General features: G+C 47.6%; 1 protein-coding gene and 1 long non-coding RNA gene across 2 annotated transcripts in view; one reads left to right on the top strand and one right to left on the bottom strand.

Annotated features, from left to right (window-relative positions):
- The first annotated feature begins 2,601 nt into the window (after positions 1-2,601).
- Positions 2,602-6,126, top strand: LOC140487682 (uncharacterized). The gene is made up of 3 exons (XR_011962865.1): positions 2,602-2,726; positions 3,874-4,013; positions 5,914-6,126. It is a non-coding gene; the product is annotated as an uncharacterized lncRNA (long non-coding RNA).
- A 432-nt stretch (positions 6,127-6,558) lies between these two features.
- The window catches only part of sxph (saxiphilin), a 101,385-nt gene continuing 92,767 nt past the window's right edge, over positions 6,559-15,176 (bottom strand). The window contains exons 15-17 of the mRNA XM_072587086.1: positions 12,082-12,260; positions 7,439-7,625; positions 6,559-7,073 (exon numbers count right to left, since the gene is read on the bottom strand). Coding sequence (XP_072443187.1) covers positions 7,024-7,073; positions 7,439-7,625; positions 12,082-12,260 — 416 coding nt within the window. The 3' untranslated portion in view covers positions 6,559-7,023. The remainder of the gene's footprint in view (positions 7,074-7,438; positions 7,626-12,081; positions 12,261-15,176) is intronic.

The following is a 15,176-nucleotide window of genomic DNA, read 5'->3' as shown; positions in this document are numbered from 1 at the left end:
CATTGGCAGAACATTAAGCAAGCAATACTTAGAGCTTGTAAGAAACGCAATGAAATAATCACAGGAGACATTAATCCTCACACAGATTAACCCAATCAACTCTGCAAAGGTAATTGGGAAGATGAATTTTTAGAATCCTTTTGTGACATTTTGCTGGAACAAATAGATTCTGGAGTCAACAAGGGAAAATCCATTTTAGGCCTAATATTAGATTAGATTCCCTACAGTGTGGAAACAGGCCCTTCGGCCCAACAAGTCCACATCCACCCACCGAAGAGCATTCCCCTATATTTACCCTTGACTAATGCACCTAACACTGGAGCAATTTAGCATGGCCAATTCACCTGACCTGCGCATCTTTAGACTGTGGGAGGAAACCAGAGCAAACCCACACAGACACAGGGAGAACATGCAAACTCCACACAGGCAGTTGCCCGCGGTGGGAATTGAACCTGGGTCCCTGGCACTATGAGGTAGCAGTGCTCACCACTGAGCCACCGTGCTGCCCAATATTGTATAAGTAAATGTGCAGTTTTAATGAGCCATCTCAATTTAAAATTGAGGCTCTAACAATGTAATGGTAGACTAAGGTAGACTAAGATTCCCTACAGTGTGGAAACAGGCCCTTCAGCCCAACAAGTCCACACCAGCCCTCAAAAGAGCAACCCATCCCCCTAGACTAATGCACCTAACACTATGGGAAACTTAGCATGGCCAATTCACCTAACATGCACATCTTTGGATTGTGGGAGGAAACCCATGCATTCAAAGGCGAGTGTGCAAACTCCACACAGACAGCCACCCAAGACGGGAATTGAACCCAGTTCCCTGATTGATTTCTCAATCCCAGAGAAATTGATCATCATGTAATTGAATTCTATATTAAATAAGAAAGTGACATTCTTCTCTAAAATAAGCATCTTAAATTTAAGAACCTCAATGACGTTAAGTATATTTGGGGAGAAGTGATTAATGTTGTCTTGGTGAACAGACTAATAGATGACATTGTAAATGAACAGTGGGAAACATTTAAAGGAACAATTCAAAATGTATCACAAGAATATATTCCACTGGAAGACAAACAGAGGAATACTCATCTGTGACTAAGTAAGGAAGATAAAGATGGTGTTAAGATTTCTTTTTTTAAAAAAGAGGTTCAAAATTTTGTATATCTGAGGATTAGGGGAGTTTCAGAAACCAAAGAAGTATGGACAAAAATGTGGTAAAAGAGGGAAAAATTAAGTGAGAACAAATTAGTCCTGAGTTCTTCGAAGTATATAGAAAAGAAGTGAATAGATAAAGTAAACATTAGGCCCAGAGATGTTAAAAACTACCATGGTGAATGAGGAAATTAAAATTCTAGGGTTATGGAGGGTTCAGAGAGAGAAAATGGAGTTGAGGCAGCTGATTACCTCTAATCGTATTGAATGGTGGATCAGGATTGGGAACTTTGGGCGGCACAGTGGCTCAGTGGTTAGCATTGCTGTGTCACAATGCCAAGGACCCAGGTTTGATTCCAACCTTGGGTGTCCGTCGGTGTGGAGTTTGCACATTCTCCCTGTGTCTGTGTGGATTTCCTTTGAGTGCTCTGGTTTCCTCCTACAGTCCAAAGATGTGTGAGGTAGTTGGATTGGCCATGCTAAACTGCCCATAGTGTCCAGTGATGTATAAACTGAGTGGGTTAGCCATGGAAAATGCAGGATTACAGGGATAGGTTGGGTCACTCTTTGGGGAGGGGGGGGGGGGGTGGGGTTAGGTGTGGACTTGATGGGCTGCTTCTATGATGGGTGGCCTTAGTCTACCATTACATTGTTAGAGCCAACCCTACAATTTTTCCCCTGTCCTGGCTGAAACATTTTATCCTGATTTCTTTTGTACTTCTTGATTCGATTAGATTCCCTACAGTGTGGAAACAGGCCCTTCAGCCCAACAAGTCCACACCAGCCCTCAAAAGAGCAACCCATCCCCCTAGACTAATGCACCTAACACTATGGGAAACTTAGCATGGCCAATTCACCTAACATGCACATCTTTGGATTGTGGGAGGAAACCCCTGCATTCACAGGGCGAGTGTGCAAACTCCACACAGACAGCCACCCAAGATGGGCATTGAACCCAGTTCCCTGGCGCTGTGAGGCAGCAATGCTAACCACTGAGGCACCGTGCTACCCATTCCTTTCTTCCAGTGGTTGGAAGAGATTATCTTTCTCCAGTCTCTCAGAAGGTCCAAACTATAAATAATCCTTATTTTAGACAGTTTTAACCCTTGACGGTCTTGGCCCAGCTATCTGTCAAAGCTCCCACCAGCTCAACACACACCAGGAATCTCGCCTGGGATGTTACTGGTTTATTTACTTCAGTTTCGTCAAGTCATCTGACTTCATCACGTTGATTGTTAGGCTGTAATTGTACTCTATTAATACTAAGACTCATATATGGATTTTAAACCAATGTTCCAATGTGATGAAACAAGAATGCTAATAATCACTTGTAAAGTTAATGTTTAACTATATTAAATTGGGCCTTCACCTTAGGGGTTTACACAATGTATTGTAAACGGGCCTCCACACTGTGTTTCCCTCTCTGGCATCTTTCAACCGTGTGCTTCAACATACAAGGTGCTTGTGAATAACTACTGCATCAAAGCCCCCCATCAAACATCCTCAGACTGCAGCAATCATGAGGCGGTGGGCTGGACAAGTCCTATTTTCAGGCCTAATGTCAGGGTAAGATTAAATATTTGGCCTGGTGTTATATTTCACAATACGTGCAGTTGTGAAAGTTGTAGAGAATAATTCTGTTTTTGTTCTGCAAGTGCAAGTGGTGCTGGAGGTTTGATTTAGTTTGCTTGCAAGATGTTGGCGTTGCTGGTTAGACCAATTACTGCCCGTCTCTTGAGAAGGAGGTACAAAGTTAAAAATCACACAACACCAGGTTATAATCCTACAGGTTTAATTGGAAGCACACTAGCTTTTGGAGCGATGCTCCTTCATCAGGTGATTGTCACTTTCGTCGCTCCGAAAGCTAGTGTGCTTCCAATTAAACCTGTTGGACTATAACCTGATTTTTAACTTTGTACACCCCAGTCCAACACCTGCATCTCCAAGTCTTGCGAAGGAGGTTGTGAGCTGCCTTCTTGAACCGCTGCCATCCATGTGCTGTAGGTTGACCCACAGCTCCTTTTGGGAGTGAGTTCCAGGATTTTGGATCCAGTTACAGGAATGCCGATTTATTTCCAAGCCCGGATAGTGAGTGGCTTGGAGGGGAACTCGCAGGAGGTGGTATTCCCATCCATCTGCTGCAGTTGTCCTCCTAGATGGTAGTGGTCATGCATTTGGAAGATGCTGTCTGAGGATCTTTGGTGAATTTCCGCAGAATGTCTTGTAGGTGGCACACACTGCTGCTGAGAGTCAGTGATGGAGCGAGTGGATGTTTGTGGATGAGTAGGAAGCTCCCTCAATGCTGTTGGAGCTGCACTCATCCAGGCAAGTGGGGAGTATTCCACAACACCCCTGACTTGTGCCTTGTAGATGGTGGACAGGCTTCGGGGAGTCAGGAGGTGAATTATTCAGTGCAGGATTCAAAGCCTCTGACCTACTCTTGTAGCCACAGTTCTTATATGGCTAATCCAGTTCAGTTTCTGGTTAATAGTAACCCTCAGGATGTGGGGGGATTCAGCAATGGCAATACCATTGAATGTCAAGGGATGATGGTCAGATTCTCTCTTGTTGGCACCAACCATTACCAGGCACTTCAGTGGCACAAACGTTGTCACTTCTCAGACCAGGTATGGATATTGTGCAGATGTCGTTGTATTTGGATGCAGATTACTTCAGCAATCATCAGCAAACATCCTCACTTCTTACCTTATAGAGGGAAGGTCATTGAAGAAACAACTGAAGATGGTTGGGCTTCGGACATTACCCTGAGGAACAAGGGCTCTTATTGGCACAGTGTTCGTGTCCTTGTTGCTGAGCCTGGAGACCTGGATTCAAGTCCCACCTGCTCCAGAGGTGGGTCATAGTATCTCTGAACTGGTTGATTAGAAAATGTCTATTCTGAAATGTCCTGCCGTTGAGATGACTGACCTCCAACAACAACAGCCATCTTCCCTGTGGGCCAGGTATGAGGCTGTCTATGTGTGGAAGCGTAGGAAATGGGTGAGATACTAAACAAGTATTTTACTGTGAAGAAGGATATGGAAGCTAAGGAACTTCGGGGAAATGAATAGTGATTTATTGAAAAGTCTCCATATTACAAAAGAAGCCAGATAAATCCCCAGGACCTGATCAGGTGTACCCTTGAACTCTGTGGGAAGCTAGGGAGGTGATTACTGGACCCCTTGCTAAGATATTTATATCATTAACAGCCACAGGTGAGATGCCAGAAGACTGGAGTTTGGCTAATGTGATGCCATAATTTCAGAAAGGCGATAAAATCCAGGGAACCTTAGACCAGTGAGCCTGATGTCAGTGGTGGACAAGTTGTTGGAGAAGGTTCTGAGGGACAGGATGTACATGTATTTTGAAAGGCAAAGACTGACTAGGGATAGTTATCATATGGGAAATTGATTGTGTTTTTTTGTAGTGACAGTGGAGAGCGGTGGACGTTATCTGTATGAACTTCAGTAAGGCATTAGATAAGGTTCCACATGATACACTTGGTTAGCAAGGTTGGATCTCATGAAATCCAGGCGGAGCTAACCGATTAGATACGCAACTGGCTTGAGAGTCGAAGACAGAAGGTATTGGGAGAAGGTTGCTTTTTTTGGCTGGAGGCCTGTGACCAGCAGTGTCCTGCAAGGATCAATGGTGGGTCCACTGCCTTTTGTCATTTGTATTAAATGAGTTGGATGTGAATGTAGGAGGTAAGCTTAGTAAGTGTGCAGATGGCACCACAATTGGTGCTGCCATGGACAGTGAAGAAGATTGTCTCAGCGTACAACAGGACCTTGAACAGATGGGCCAAAGGGCCGAGGAGTGGCAGGTGGAGTTTAATTTAGATAAATGTGAGGCATTGCATCTTGGAAAGGCAAATCAGAGCTGGACTTAGACATTTAATGGTCAGGTCCTGGTGAAGATTTTTGAACAGGTTCATAGTTCCTTAAAAGTGAAGTCAGGGGTAGACAGGGTGATGAAGGAGGCATTCAGCACGCTTCCCTTCATTGGTCAGTGCGCTGAGTATAAGAGCTGGGGTGTTATTTTTGCGGCTGTACAGGACATTGGTGAGGCCATTTTTAGAACACTGTGTTCATTTCTGGTCTCCCTGCGAGAGGAAACATGTTGTTAAATTTGAGAGGGTGCAGAAAAGATTTACAAGGATGTTGCTAGTGTTGGAGGGTTTGAGCTATTGGAAGAGGCTGAACAGGCTGGGGCTGTTTTCCCTGGAGCGTCGGAGGCTGAGGGGTGACCTTATAGAGGTTTACAAAATTATGAGGGGCATGGAAAGGATAAATACGCAAAGTCTTTACCCCAGGGTCGGGGAGTCCAAAACCAGAGGGCATAGGTTAAAGGTGAGAGGGAAAAGATTTAAAAGGGTCGTGCAGGGCAATTTATTCATGCAGAGGTTGGTGCGTGTAAGAACTGTGTTGCCAGAGAAAGTGGTGGAGGCGGAACAATTACAGCATTTAAGCAGCATCTGGATGAACAGGAAGGATTTAGAGAGATATGGGTCAAGTGCTGGCAAATGGGAGTAGATCAATTTAGGAAAGTTGGTTGGGATGTACCAGTTGGACTGAAGGGTCTGTTTCCGTGCTGTTTAACTTTATGACTCCAACCAGCGAAGACGTTTCCTCCTGTTTCTCTCTGACTGCAGTTTTGTTGAGGCTCCTTGTTGTCACACCCAGTTAAATGCGGCCTTGAGTTGTTGAACTGTCCCCAACCAGCAATTTCCATTTTTTAAAATGTTTCACAGATTTTAACTCCAGAGTCTTCCTGTGATTATTCGAGCAACAATGTGAGAACAGCGATGGGAACGCATCTTTGTGCAGCGTGTAAAGCCAGTGGTAACAATCCGCTTGACAAATCCCTGATTTTACTCGGCTTGAAGTTATTGGAGAGAGATGTCGAACGTGTTTCCAACTTGCGGTCATCGGTTTATCACAAGCCCAAGAAGTTGAGTTAACAGTGTGAGGAGCTTGGTAATTCAAGCAGCAGCCTGTTTCTTCAGGTGATTCTGTGTCCTATACAGGGCAGAGCTCAGCAACATCGGCTTAAACATAATCATTCCGAATAATCCCTGCAACGGGACAAAGTGGCCTGTGTGGATGGGCTTCCTTCTCACATTCCCCGATTGGATGGATTGCTGTGAACATGTATCAAGCTCATCGTCGTTAGCTAAGTGAAACACAGGTTAGAGATGAACTGTAACACTATCTCCCCAAGATTTGGACAATCATCTGATGAAGGAGCGTCGCTCCGAAAGCGAGTGTGCTTCCAATTAAACCTGTTGGACTATAACCTGGTGTTGTGTGATTTTTTTTAACTTTATCTCCCCAAGCTGTGGGATCAGTGAATAAAGACACGATTCTGTTAGAATGGGTTTCATGAAACACAGTTAACATTTTTTTTAATTTGACATTGGTTTCATTTGTATTTAGCAGAACATTTTTGGGTGGATTCCTGCCTGCTGTCTTGACAAAATGTGGGTACCAGCTTGGTTTTGAGGATGGGGTTAATTCCAGCGCCAAACTCACTGAACACTGAAACTGCTCGGTAAGCTGCCAGGGACCATCTTTATTGTTCAATGTCAAAATTACTGCCCAAGCCTTAACACATGCACTTCAGACAGGACTGAAGGTTCTTGTGGTACAGTGGTAGTGCCCCTACCCTGGTCTAGAAGGTCTCAGTTCAAGTCCTAACTGAACAGGTTGATTTAAAAAAAACTTTAAAAATGACACAGAAGAATCTGACTTCGCAGTTCTCCCAATGCTTTAAATCGAGTGGAGGGAGGAAGCTAATTCCAAAGGGAAGGTTACACTCTGCATCATTCCATGTCATCAGGGTGTCCGAGCCGGTTGGAGTTTCAGACTTGCGAAGTGCTACAGGCGTTCTGTGTGCAGAATTCAAGGATTTCTGTTGAACAACGAGTACAGAAATTCTCAATGAGCTTTTCTCAATGCTGTAATGTTTGCTGCACTTCCTTCCTAACCTGCAATCTTCTTCCTGACCTCTCCGCCCCCACCCCCACTCCGGCCTATCACCCTCACCTTAACCTCCTTCCACCTATCGCATTTCCAACGCCCCTCCCCCAAGTCCGTCCTCCCTAACCTTTTATCTTAGCCTGCTTGGCACACTCTCCTCATTCCTGAAGAAGGGCTCATGCCCGAAACGTCGATTCTCCTGCTCCTTGGATGCTGCCTGACCTGCTGCGCTTTTCCAGCAACACATTTTCAGCTCTACACTTCCTATATTGCCATCGAGATAAGAGAAAGGATTACCTGATTCCGTGCAACTGAAAACGGATTCTGCCAGATTAGAGAATTCTTCACCCAAGATGCTCATGTAGTCAAGGTGGGTCGCATGAGCCAAACATTTTGTGGAGTCTTTGAAAAGCAGGTCCTTTTCCCCGTATTTACGGGACTGGAAAAGCTGAAACTCAGAGTCTGAGCTCACCCCAAAATGGTCCTGTTAATTGAAAAGTAGACCATGAAGTCATGTTTCAAAAGGGAAAGAATTAATGTAATACACTAGGCCAGCATGGTGCCCACAGGCTCTGTACACAACATGGTGCCCACAGGCTCTGTACACAGCATGGTGCCCACAGGCTCTGTACACAACATGGTGCCCACAGGCTCTGTACACAGCATGGTGCCCACAGGCTCTGTACACAACATGGTGCCCACAGGCTTTGTACGCAGCATGGTGCCCACAGGCTTTGTACGCAGCATGGTGCCCACAGGTTCTGTACACAGCATGGTGCCCACAGGCTCTGTACACAGCATGGTGCCCACAGGTTCTGTACACAGCATGGTGCCCACAGGCTCTGTACGCAGCATGGTGCCCACAGGTTCTGTACACAGCATGGTGCCCACAGGTTCTGTACGCAGCATGGTGCCCACAGGTTCTGTACGCAGCATGGTGCCCACAGGTTCTGTACACAGCATGGTGCCCACAGGTTCTGTACGCAGCATGGTGCCCACAGGTTCTGTACGCAGCATGGTGCCCACAGGTTCTGTACGCAGCATGGTGCCCATAGGCTCTGTACACAGCATGGTGCCCACAGGTTCTGTACACAGCATGGTGCCCACAGGTTCTGTACACAGCATGGTGCCCACAGGTTGTACGCAGCATGGTGCCCACAGGTTCTGTACACAGCATGGTGCCTACAGGCTGTGTACGCAGCATGGTGCCCACAGGCTTTGTACACAGCATGGTGCCCACAGGCTCTGTACGCAGCATGGTGCCCACAGGTTGTACGCAGCATGGTGCCCACAGGCTCTGTACACAGCATGGTGACCACAGGCTTTGTACGCAGCATGGTGCCCACAGGTTCTGTACACAGCATGGTGCCCACAGGCTCTGTACGCAGCATGGTGCCCACAGGTTCTGTACGCAGCATGGTGCCCACAGGCTCTGTACACAGCATGGTGCCCACAGGCTTTGTACGCAGCATGGTGCCCACAGGTTCTGTACACAGAATGGTGCCCACAGGTTCTGTACGCAGCATGGTGCCCACAGGCTCTGTACACAGCATGGTGCCCACAGGTTCTGTACGCAGCATGGTGCCCACAGGCTTTGTACGCAGCATGGTGCCCACAGGTTCTGTACACAGCATGGTGCCCACAGGCTTTGTACACAGCATGGTGCCCACAGGTTCTGTACGCAGCATGGTGCCCACAGGTTGTACGCAGCATGGTGCCCACAGGCTCTGTACGCAGCATGGTGCCCACAGGCTCTGTACGCAGCATGGTGCCCACAGGTTCTGTACGCAGCATGGTGCCCACAGGTTCTGTACGCAGCATGGTGCCCACAGGCTCTGTACGCAGCATGGTGCCCACAGGTTCTGTACGCAGCATGGTGCCCACAGGTTCTGTACGCAGCATGGTGCCCACAGGCTCTGTACGCAGCATGGTGCCCACAGGTTCTGTACATTACAGCAAAAGATTTCCTCGCATTTACCTCCAGCCTGTCATCTTCTTCAGTGTTATTCTCATGAAATATCCTCCCCCTGATTTCCTCGTGATGCCGGATGACTCAAGAGTTCCAAGGGGCTTCAAGCCTGGAGTACAATAATTCTTCATTTCTCTCAGTGCTAACTTCAAGGCCTATTTCAGGCTCAATGTGCGCTGTGCAGCACAGAGGGAATAGTGCTGCCTTTCACTGGGTGTCCTGGCATATTCCCCGATCCGATGAAACTCCACGGGAAATTCACTGAGATTTTAAGAGCCCAAACTGTTAACTGTTTTGCACACCCATTTTTTCAGGAACCCGATACAGGTCATTCTGCGAGAATGTGCATTTCATCAGTGCAAATCGACTTTAATGCAAATGACAAATTATGGACATTATTTGGATAAAGCAAACTTTCTACTGAATCGGTATAGTGATTTTCTATTCGTGATTTTCGACAGCGTGATTTTCTCTTGCAGTTTCCACAGCGACATTTTCTCTAGCATGAAGTTGCTGAGGAACGCAACCTGCATAATTTTATAAAACATTGACTTTAAATGGGAGAACAGAATAGGCCATCTAGTGGAGCTGTAATCAGGAGGGGTCTGAACAACAGAATGACTTGCAATATACCCACCGAGGGCTAACAGTGAGTCTGAGCACTCAGCTTTAATAGGCACTTCTTCTCGTGTTAACCTCACTCCTGTTTTCCTCTCCGTGATTCATCAAAAGATTTTGGTTTGGTCAATTCGATATGGTCCTGTGAACCCATTCCCCGATCTTCAAAGGTGACTTCTCCGAATCTCGAAACAAACTCGCAGAGGAATCCACCAGTGAAGAATTTCCAGTTATCCAAGATGCAGTGAGCACCCCTTCCTCAAAGGGCCTCAGAAAGCCCTCCAAAGGCCTGGGTTTAGCTGCTACTAGAATATCAAAGTTGACTGGTCAATTCCCGGCTAATGGTCCCGGAAATGAATGACTTCAGCTATGAAGGTGGGTTGGAGAAATTGGAACTTTTCTAGGAGACGGAAAGGTTGGAGGAGACTTGGTAGAAGTCTTCAAAATCATGGGGGGGTCTGTACAGAGTACATAGGGAGAAGCTGTTCCTGCTCACAAAAGTGTAGAAAACTAAAGGGCATAGATTGAAAGTGATGTGCCAACAAAAAAGGTTTTCAGGTGGCAAATGGTTCGATTCTAGAATGCCCTGTGGGGTAGTGTAGTAGTGGGGGGATTCAAGTGAGATATTCAAGAGGGCAAGGATACAAACAATGTGCAAGGATGTAGGCAAAAGGCAGGAGAATGGCTCAATTGGAGAGTCAATGTTAACATGATGGGCTGAATGGCCACCTTCTACACCATAATAATCCTTTGATGCTGTGACTGCCATATTTTCACCAGCAGACTCATGCATAGACCATTGGTGAGCTGATTGCTCCCAGGACCTTTATGGTATGAATTATAATACGGTGGCTCAGTGGTGAGCACTGCTGCTTCACACTGCCAGGGATCCAGGTTCGATTCCACATTCAGGCCACTGTGTGTGGAGTTTGTACATTCTCCCCGTGTATGTCTGGGTTTCCTCCGGGTGCTCTGGTTTCCTCCCACAAGCCAAAGATGCGCAGGTTAGGTGAATTGGCCATGCCGAATTGCCCATGGTAGGCAAACGTGAGAACTGCAGATGCTGGAAATCAAAGTCTTGGTTAGAGTGGTGCTGGAAAAGCACAGCAGGTCAGGCAGCATCCGGGGAGCAGGAAAATTGACGTTTCAGGGGCTTTTGCCCAAAACGTCGATTTTCCTGCTCCTTGGAAATTGCCCATAGTGTCCAGGGATGTGCAGGCTTGGTGGATTAGCCATGGGAAATATGGAGTTAGGGTAGTGGGGTGGGTCTGGGTGGGATACTCTTCAGAGGGTTGGTGTGGACTCAATGGGCTGAGGGATTGAAGGCATTCTATAAACTACTGCAAAACCTGAAGGTTCCCAGTGATGGGATATCCATCCAGGAATAACTCCTGGGCCCTGGGGTCAATTGTCAACATCTGAGTACTGTCGACATTTTTGGTGAAGGTATGATGCTTGGAAATCTGCTGTGCAGTCAAATTGCAGTCAGATACCACCCACTTACCTTTGCTGACCAAGGAAGATCTGAATATGGGACACTGCTCACAGGAACAAAAATATGTTCATGCAACAGAAATGGAAAATACTAGAAAAAACTCAATATACTCATGGTCAGGCCTTGGGTATGGCGGTATTTCCAGCGTTTTCTATTGGAATTTGGTTCATGGAAATCTGTTCTCATCCTTCAACTCTGCCATGTGTCTAGCAGAGCTTTAACATTAGTGAGTGGGCAGGTAGTGTCTCAGTTTAACAATGTTTATTGAAACGTAGCACTCCCTCTGTCTGCTGTTTAGCTTTCTCTCTGGGAGGATGAAAGTAGTAGCTCAGCTTCACCTTGAAAACTACTGGTATTGCTATCAAGTTGCACCTTTGGAATTGTCTTATCATTCCTTGTGGAGATTTATTCCATCTATTTCAGGATATTGTGCCCTGGCGATAGCGTCGTGGCTGAGGGTGAGCTGCAATTAGAATCTGATTCCACTCCAAGCAGAAACCTTGTCCTTGCTGTATCCCATCTGCTGGTCTGGAGCAGCTCCTGATCCACAGGGGTGAGTCAAACAGCAATTTCTCAGATTGTGCTGAGCAAGCCATTGGAGACAAGGCAATAGCAGCCAAGGTGGGGACAAAGAGGAGAAGCCGGCATAAGGAAATCAAGGAATGAAGTTACATTTTTCTGCACTAGGGGGGAGGTGTGCTGTGATTTCTACATATCTCCCTGCCCCTTGGTGTCCTCTATCAGTGTGGCCCCTTTGATATTTTTGATTGGAACCTTTCAAATATGAGCCTATTTCTTTTCTTCACAACGTTGGTAGGCACTGCGCGAGTAATACACACCACTGAAAAAGGCACAGACCTGTGATTTCATCAGGAAGTCGTAGATTTTGGTGGCAATGACCGACCTCGTCATCACGATGTTTGGAGGGATGGAGCCCAGGTTGCACCTCTCCCACTCAGTCACTGGAGCACGTTCACCACCTGGACACAGCAACTCAAAGTGGTCAGGACTCCAACCATCAGCCCATTCACTCAGACCTGCACAAGGGATGGTCAGTGGAACTCATGAGTGTTTTCAGTTGATGTGGTTTCCTTTCAAGATCTCAGAAAACATTAAAGTGTTATAAATCGGTGTGCAATTTCTTGCGAACTCATTAACCAATCCACCTCACGCTGAATCTCAGCCTGCCGTGTCAGTTTACTGATGTCCTGTAGGGCGTGGGATCTGTTGTCCTTATCTAATCTGTGTGACTCCGGGCCTACAGCAATGTAGTTAAGCCCAACTCTATCCCTCTAAGGTGGTCTGGCAAACAGTTCATTCAGATCAAAACACTAGAGCAAAGTTAAATATTTGAAATGATGGACTTGCCATCTGGGCAAGGACACCCAGAAATGACAAAATAATGCCATACTCGGGTCATCCTTTGTATTCCTCCTAATGACACCTGGGAAGTTGTGGTGAAATTCGGGGGAGTTGTCCCACTGGTAAAGCAATAACCTGGGCCTTCCCAAATCATTCTCTCCAGCCAATACCCCTTCATCACCTTTCCTGACTGTCCTGTCTCACCAGCAGGGTCTGACCCACCAGAAGTAACCCGATTCAGCTGCCCACATAGAAACATAGAAGACGAGAACAGGAGTAGGACATTCGGCCCCTACACATCATTTAGAGTCATAGAGGTGTACAACAGGGAAACAGACCCTTCACTCCAACCCGGTAAAAACAAGGACGGCAGATGCTGGAAACCCGAGTCTAGATTAGAGTGGTGCTGGAAAAGCACAGCAGGTCAGGCAGCATCCGGGGAGCAGGAGAATCGACGTTTCGGGCAAAAGCCCTTCATCAGGAATAGAGGCCCCTTCAGTCCAACCCGTCCATGCCGACCAGATATCCCAACCCAATCTAGTCCCACCTACCAGCACCTGACTGTATCCCTCCAAACCCTTCGTATTCATACACCCATCCAAATGCCTTTTAAATGTTGCAATTGGGGGGATCCAAGATGGCGGCGACCCAGCAAGTCTGAGTCTACAGTGCTCCTCCCAAGACGTGGGCAAAGTGGGCCACCTGCCTCCACCAAACTCACCAAATCATTTAAAATAGTTTTTACTTAATGTAATTAGTTGTTTAGTATTAAATTTAAACAATCTAATCTTTAGTAAAAATGACTAAAGGGAAGGGAGCCCGCAGCTCTCAGCAGGCAGGAACCCCTCCCCCACCCTCCCCAGCTGCAGCAAAGGCGTCCACAGCCGCCCCCGGGGACTTACCTACGGTGGCGAGCCTCGTGGAAATAATCTCCAAACTTGACGCGAACATAGAACATAGAAAAATACAGCGCACTACAGGCCCTTCGGCCCTCGATGTTGCGCCGACCGAAGCCTACCTAACCTACACTAGCCCAATAACCTCCATATACTGGATTAGTGGTGCTGGAAGAGCACAGCAGTTCAGGCAGCATCCAACGAGCAGCGAAATCGACGTTTCGGGCAAAAGCCCTTCATCAGGAATAAAGGCAGTGAGCCTGAAGCATGGAGAGATAAGCTAGAGGAGGGTGGGGGTGGGGAGAAAGTAGCATAGAGTACAATGGGTGAGTGGGGGAGGAGATGAAGGTGATAGGTCAGGGAGGAGAGGGTGGAGTGGATAGGTGGAAAAGGAGATAGGCAGTTAGGACAAGTCCGGACAAGTTATTAGATTAGATTACTTACAGTGTGGAAACAGGCCCTTCGGCCCAACAAGTCCACACCGCCCCGCCGAAGCGTACCCACCCATACCCCTACATCTACATCTACCCCTTACCTAACACTACGGGCAATTTAGCATGGCCAATTCACCTGACCTGCACATCTTTGGACTGTGGGAGGAAACCGGAGCACCCGGAGGAAACCCACGCAGACACGGGGAGGACGTGCAAACTCCACACAGTCAGTCGCCTGAGGCGGGAATTGAACCAGGGTCTCTGGCGCTGTGAGGCAGCAGTGCTAACCACTGTGACAGTTACTGAGCTGGAGGTTTAGAACTAGGGTGAAGTGGGGGAAGGGGAAATAAGGAAACTGTTGAAGTCCACATTGATGCCCTGGGGTTGAAGTGTTCCGAGGTGGAAGATGAGGCGTTCTTCCTCCAGGCGTCTGGTGGTGAGGGAGCGGCGGTGAAGGAGGCCCAGGACCTCCATGTCCTCGGCAGAGTGGGAGGGGGAGTTGAAATGTTGGGCCACGGGGCGGTTTGGTTGATTGGTGCGGGTGTCTCGGAGATGTTCCCTAAAGCGCTCTGCTAGGAGGCGCCCAGTCTCCCCAATGTAGAGGAGACCACATCGGGAGCAACGGATACAATAAATGATATTAGTGGATGTTTAGGTAAAACTTTGATGGATGTGGAAGGCTCCTCTAGGGCCTTGGATAGAGGTGAGGGAGGAGGTGTGGGCACAGGTTTTACAGTTCCTGCAGTGGCAGGGGAAAGTGCCAGAATGGGAGGGTGGGTCGTAGGGGGGTGTGGACCTGACCAGGTAGTCACGGAGGGAATGGTCTTTGCGGAAGGCGGAAAGGGGTGGGGAGGGAAATATATCCCTGGTGGTGGGGTCTGTTTGGAGGTGGCGGAAATGTCGGCGGATGATTTGGTTTATGCGAAGGTTAGTAGGAAGGAAGGTGAGCACCAGGGGCGTTCTGTCCTTGTTACGGTTGGAGGGGTGGGGTCTGAGGGCAGAGGTGCAGGATGTGGACGAGATGCGTTGGAGGGCATCTTTAACCACGTGGGAAGGGAAATTGCGGTCTCTAAAGAAGGAGGCCATCTGGTGTGTTCTATGGAGGAACTGGTCCTCCTGGGAGCAGATACGGCGGAGGCGGAGAAATTGGGAATACGGGATGGCATTTTTGCAAGAGATAGGGTGGGAAGAGGTGTAATCCAGGTAGCTATGGGAGTCGGTGGGTTTCCACCACCTCCAAACAGACCCCACCACCAGGGAT

Source organism: Chiloscyllium punctatum, chromosome 17, assembly GCF_047496795.1.
Source record: "Chiloscyllium punctatum isolate Juve2018m chromosome 17, sChiPun1.3, whole genome shotgun sequence".
Classification (NCBI taxonomy): Eukaryota; Metazoa; Chordata; class Chondrichthyes; order Orectolobiformes; family Hemiscylliidae; genus Chiloscyllium; species Chiloscyllium punctatum.
Note: the sequence above shows the minus strand (reverse complement) of the source record. Positions and strands in the feature narration are given on the sequence as shown.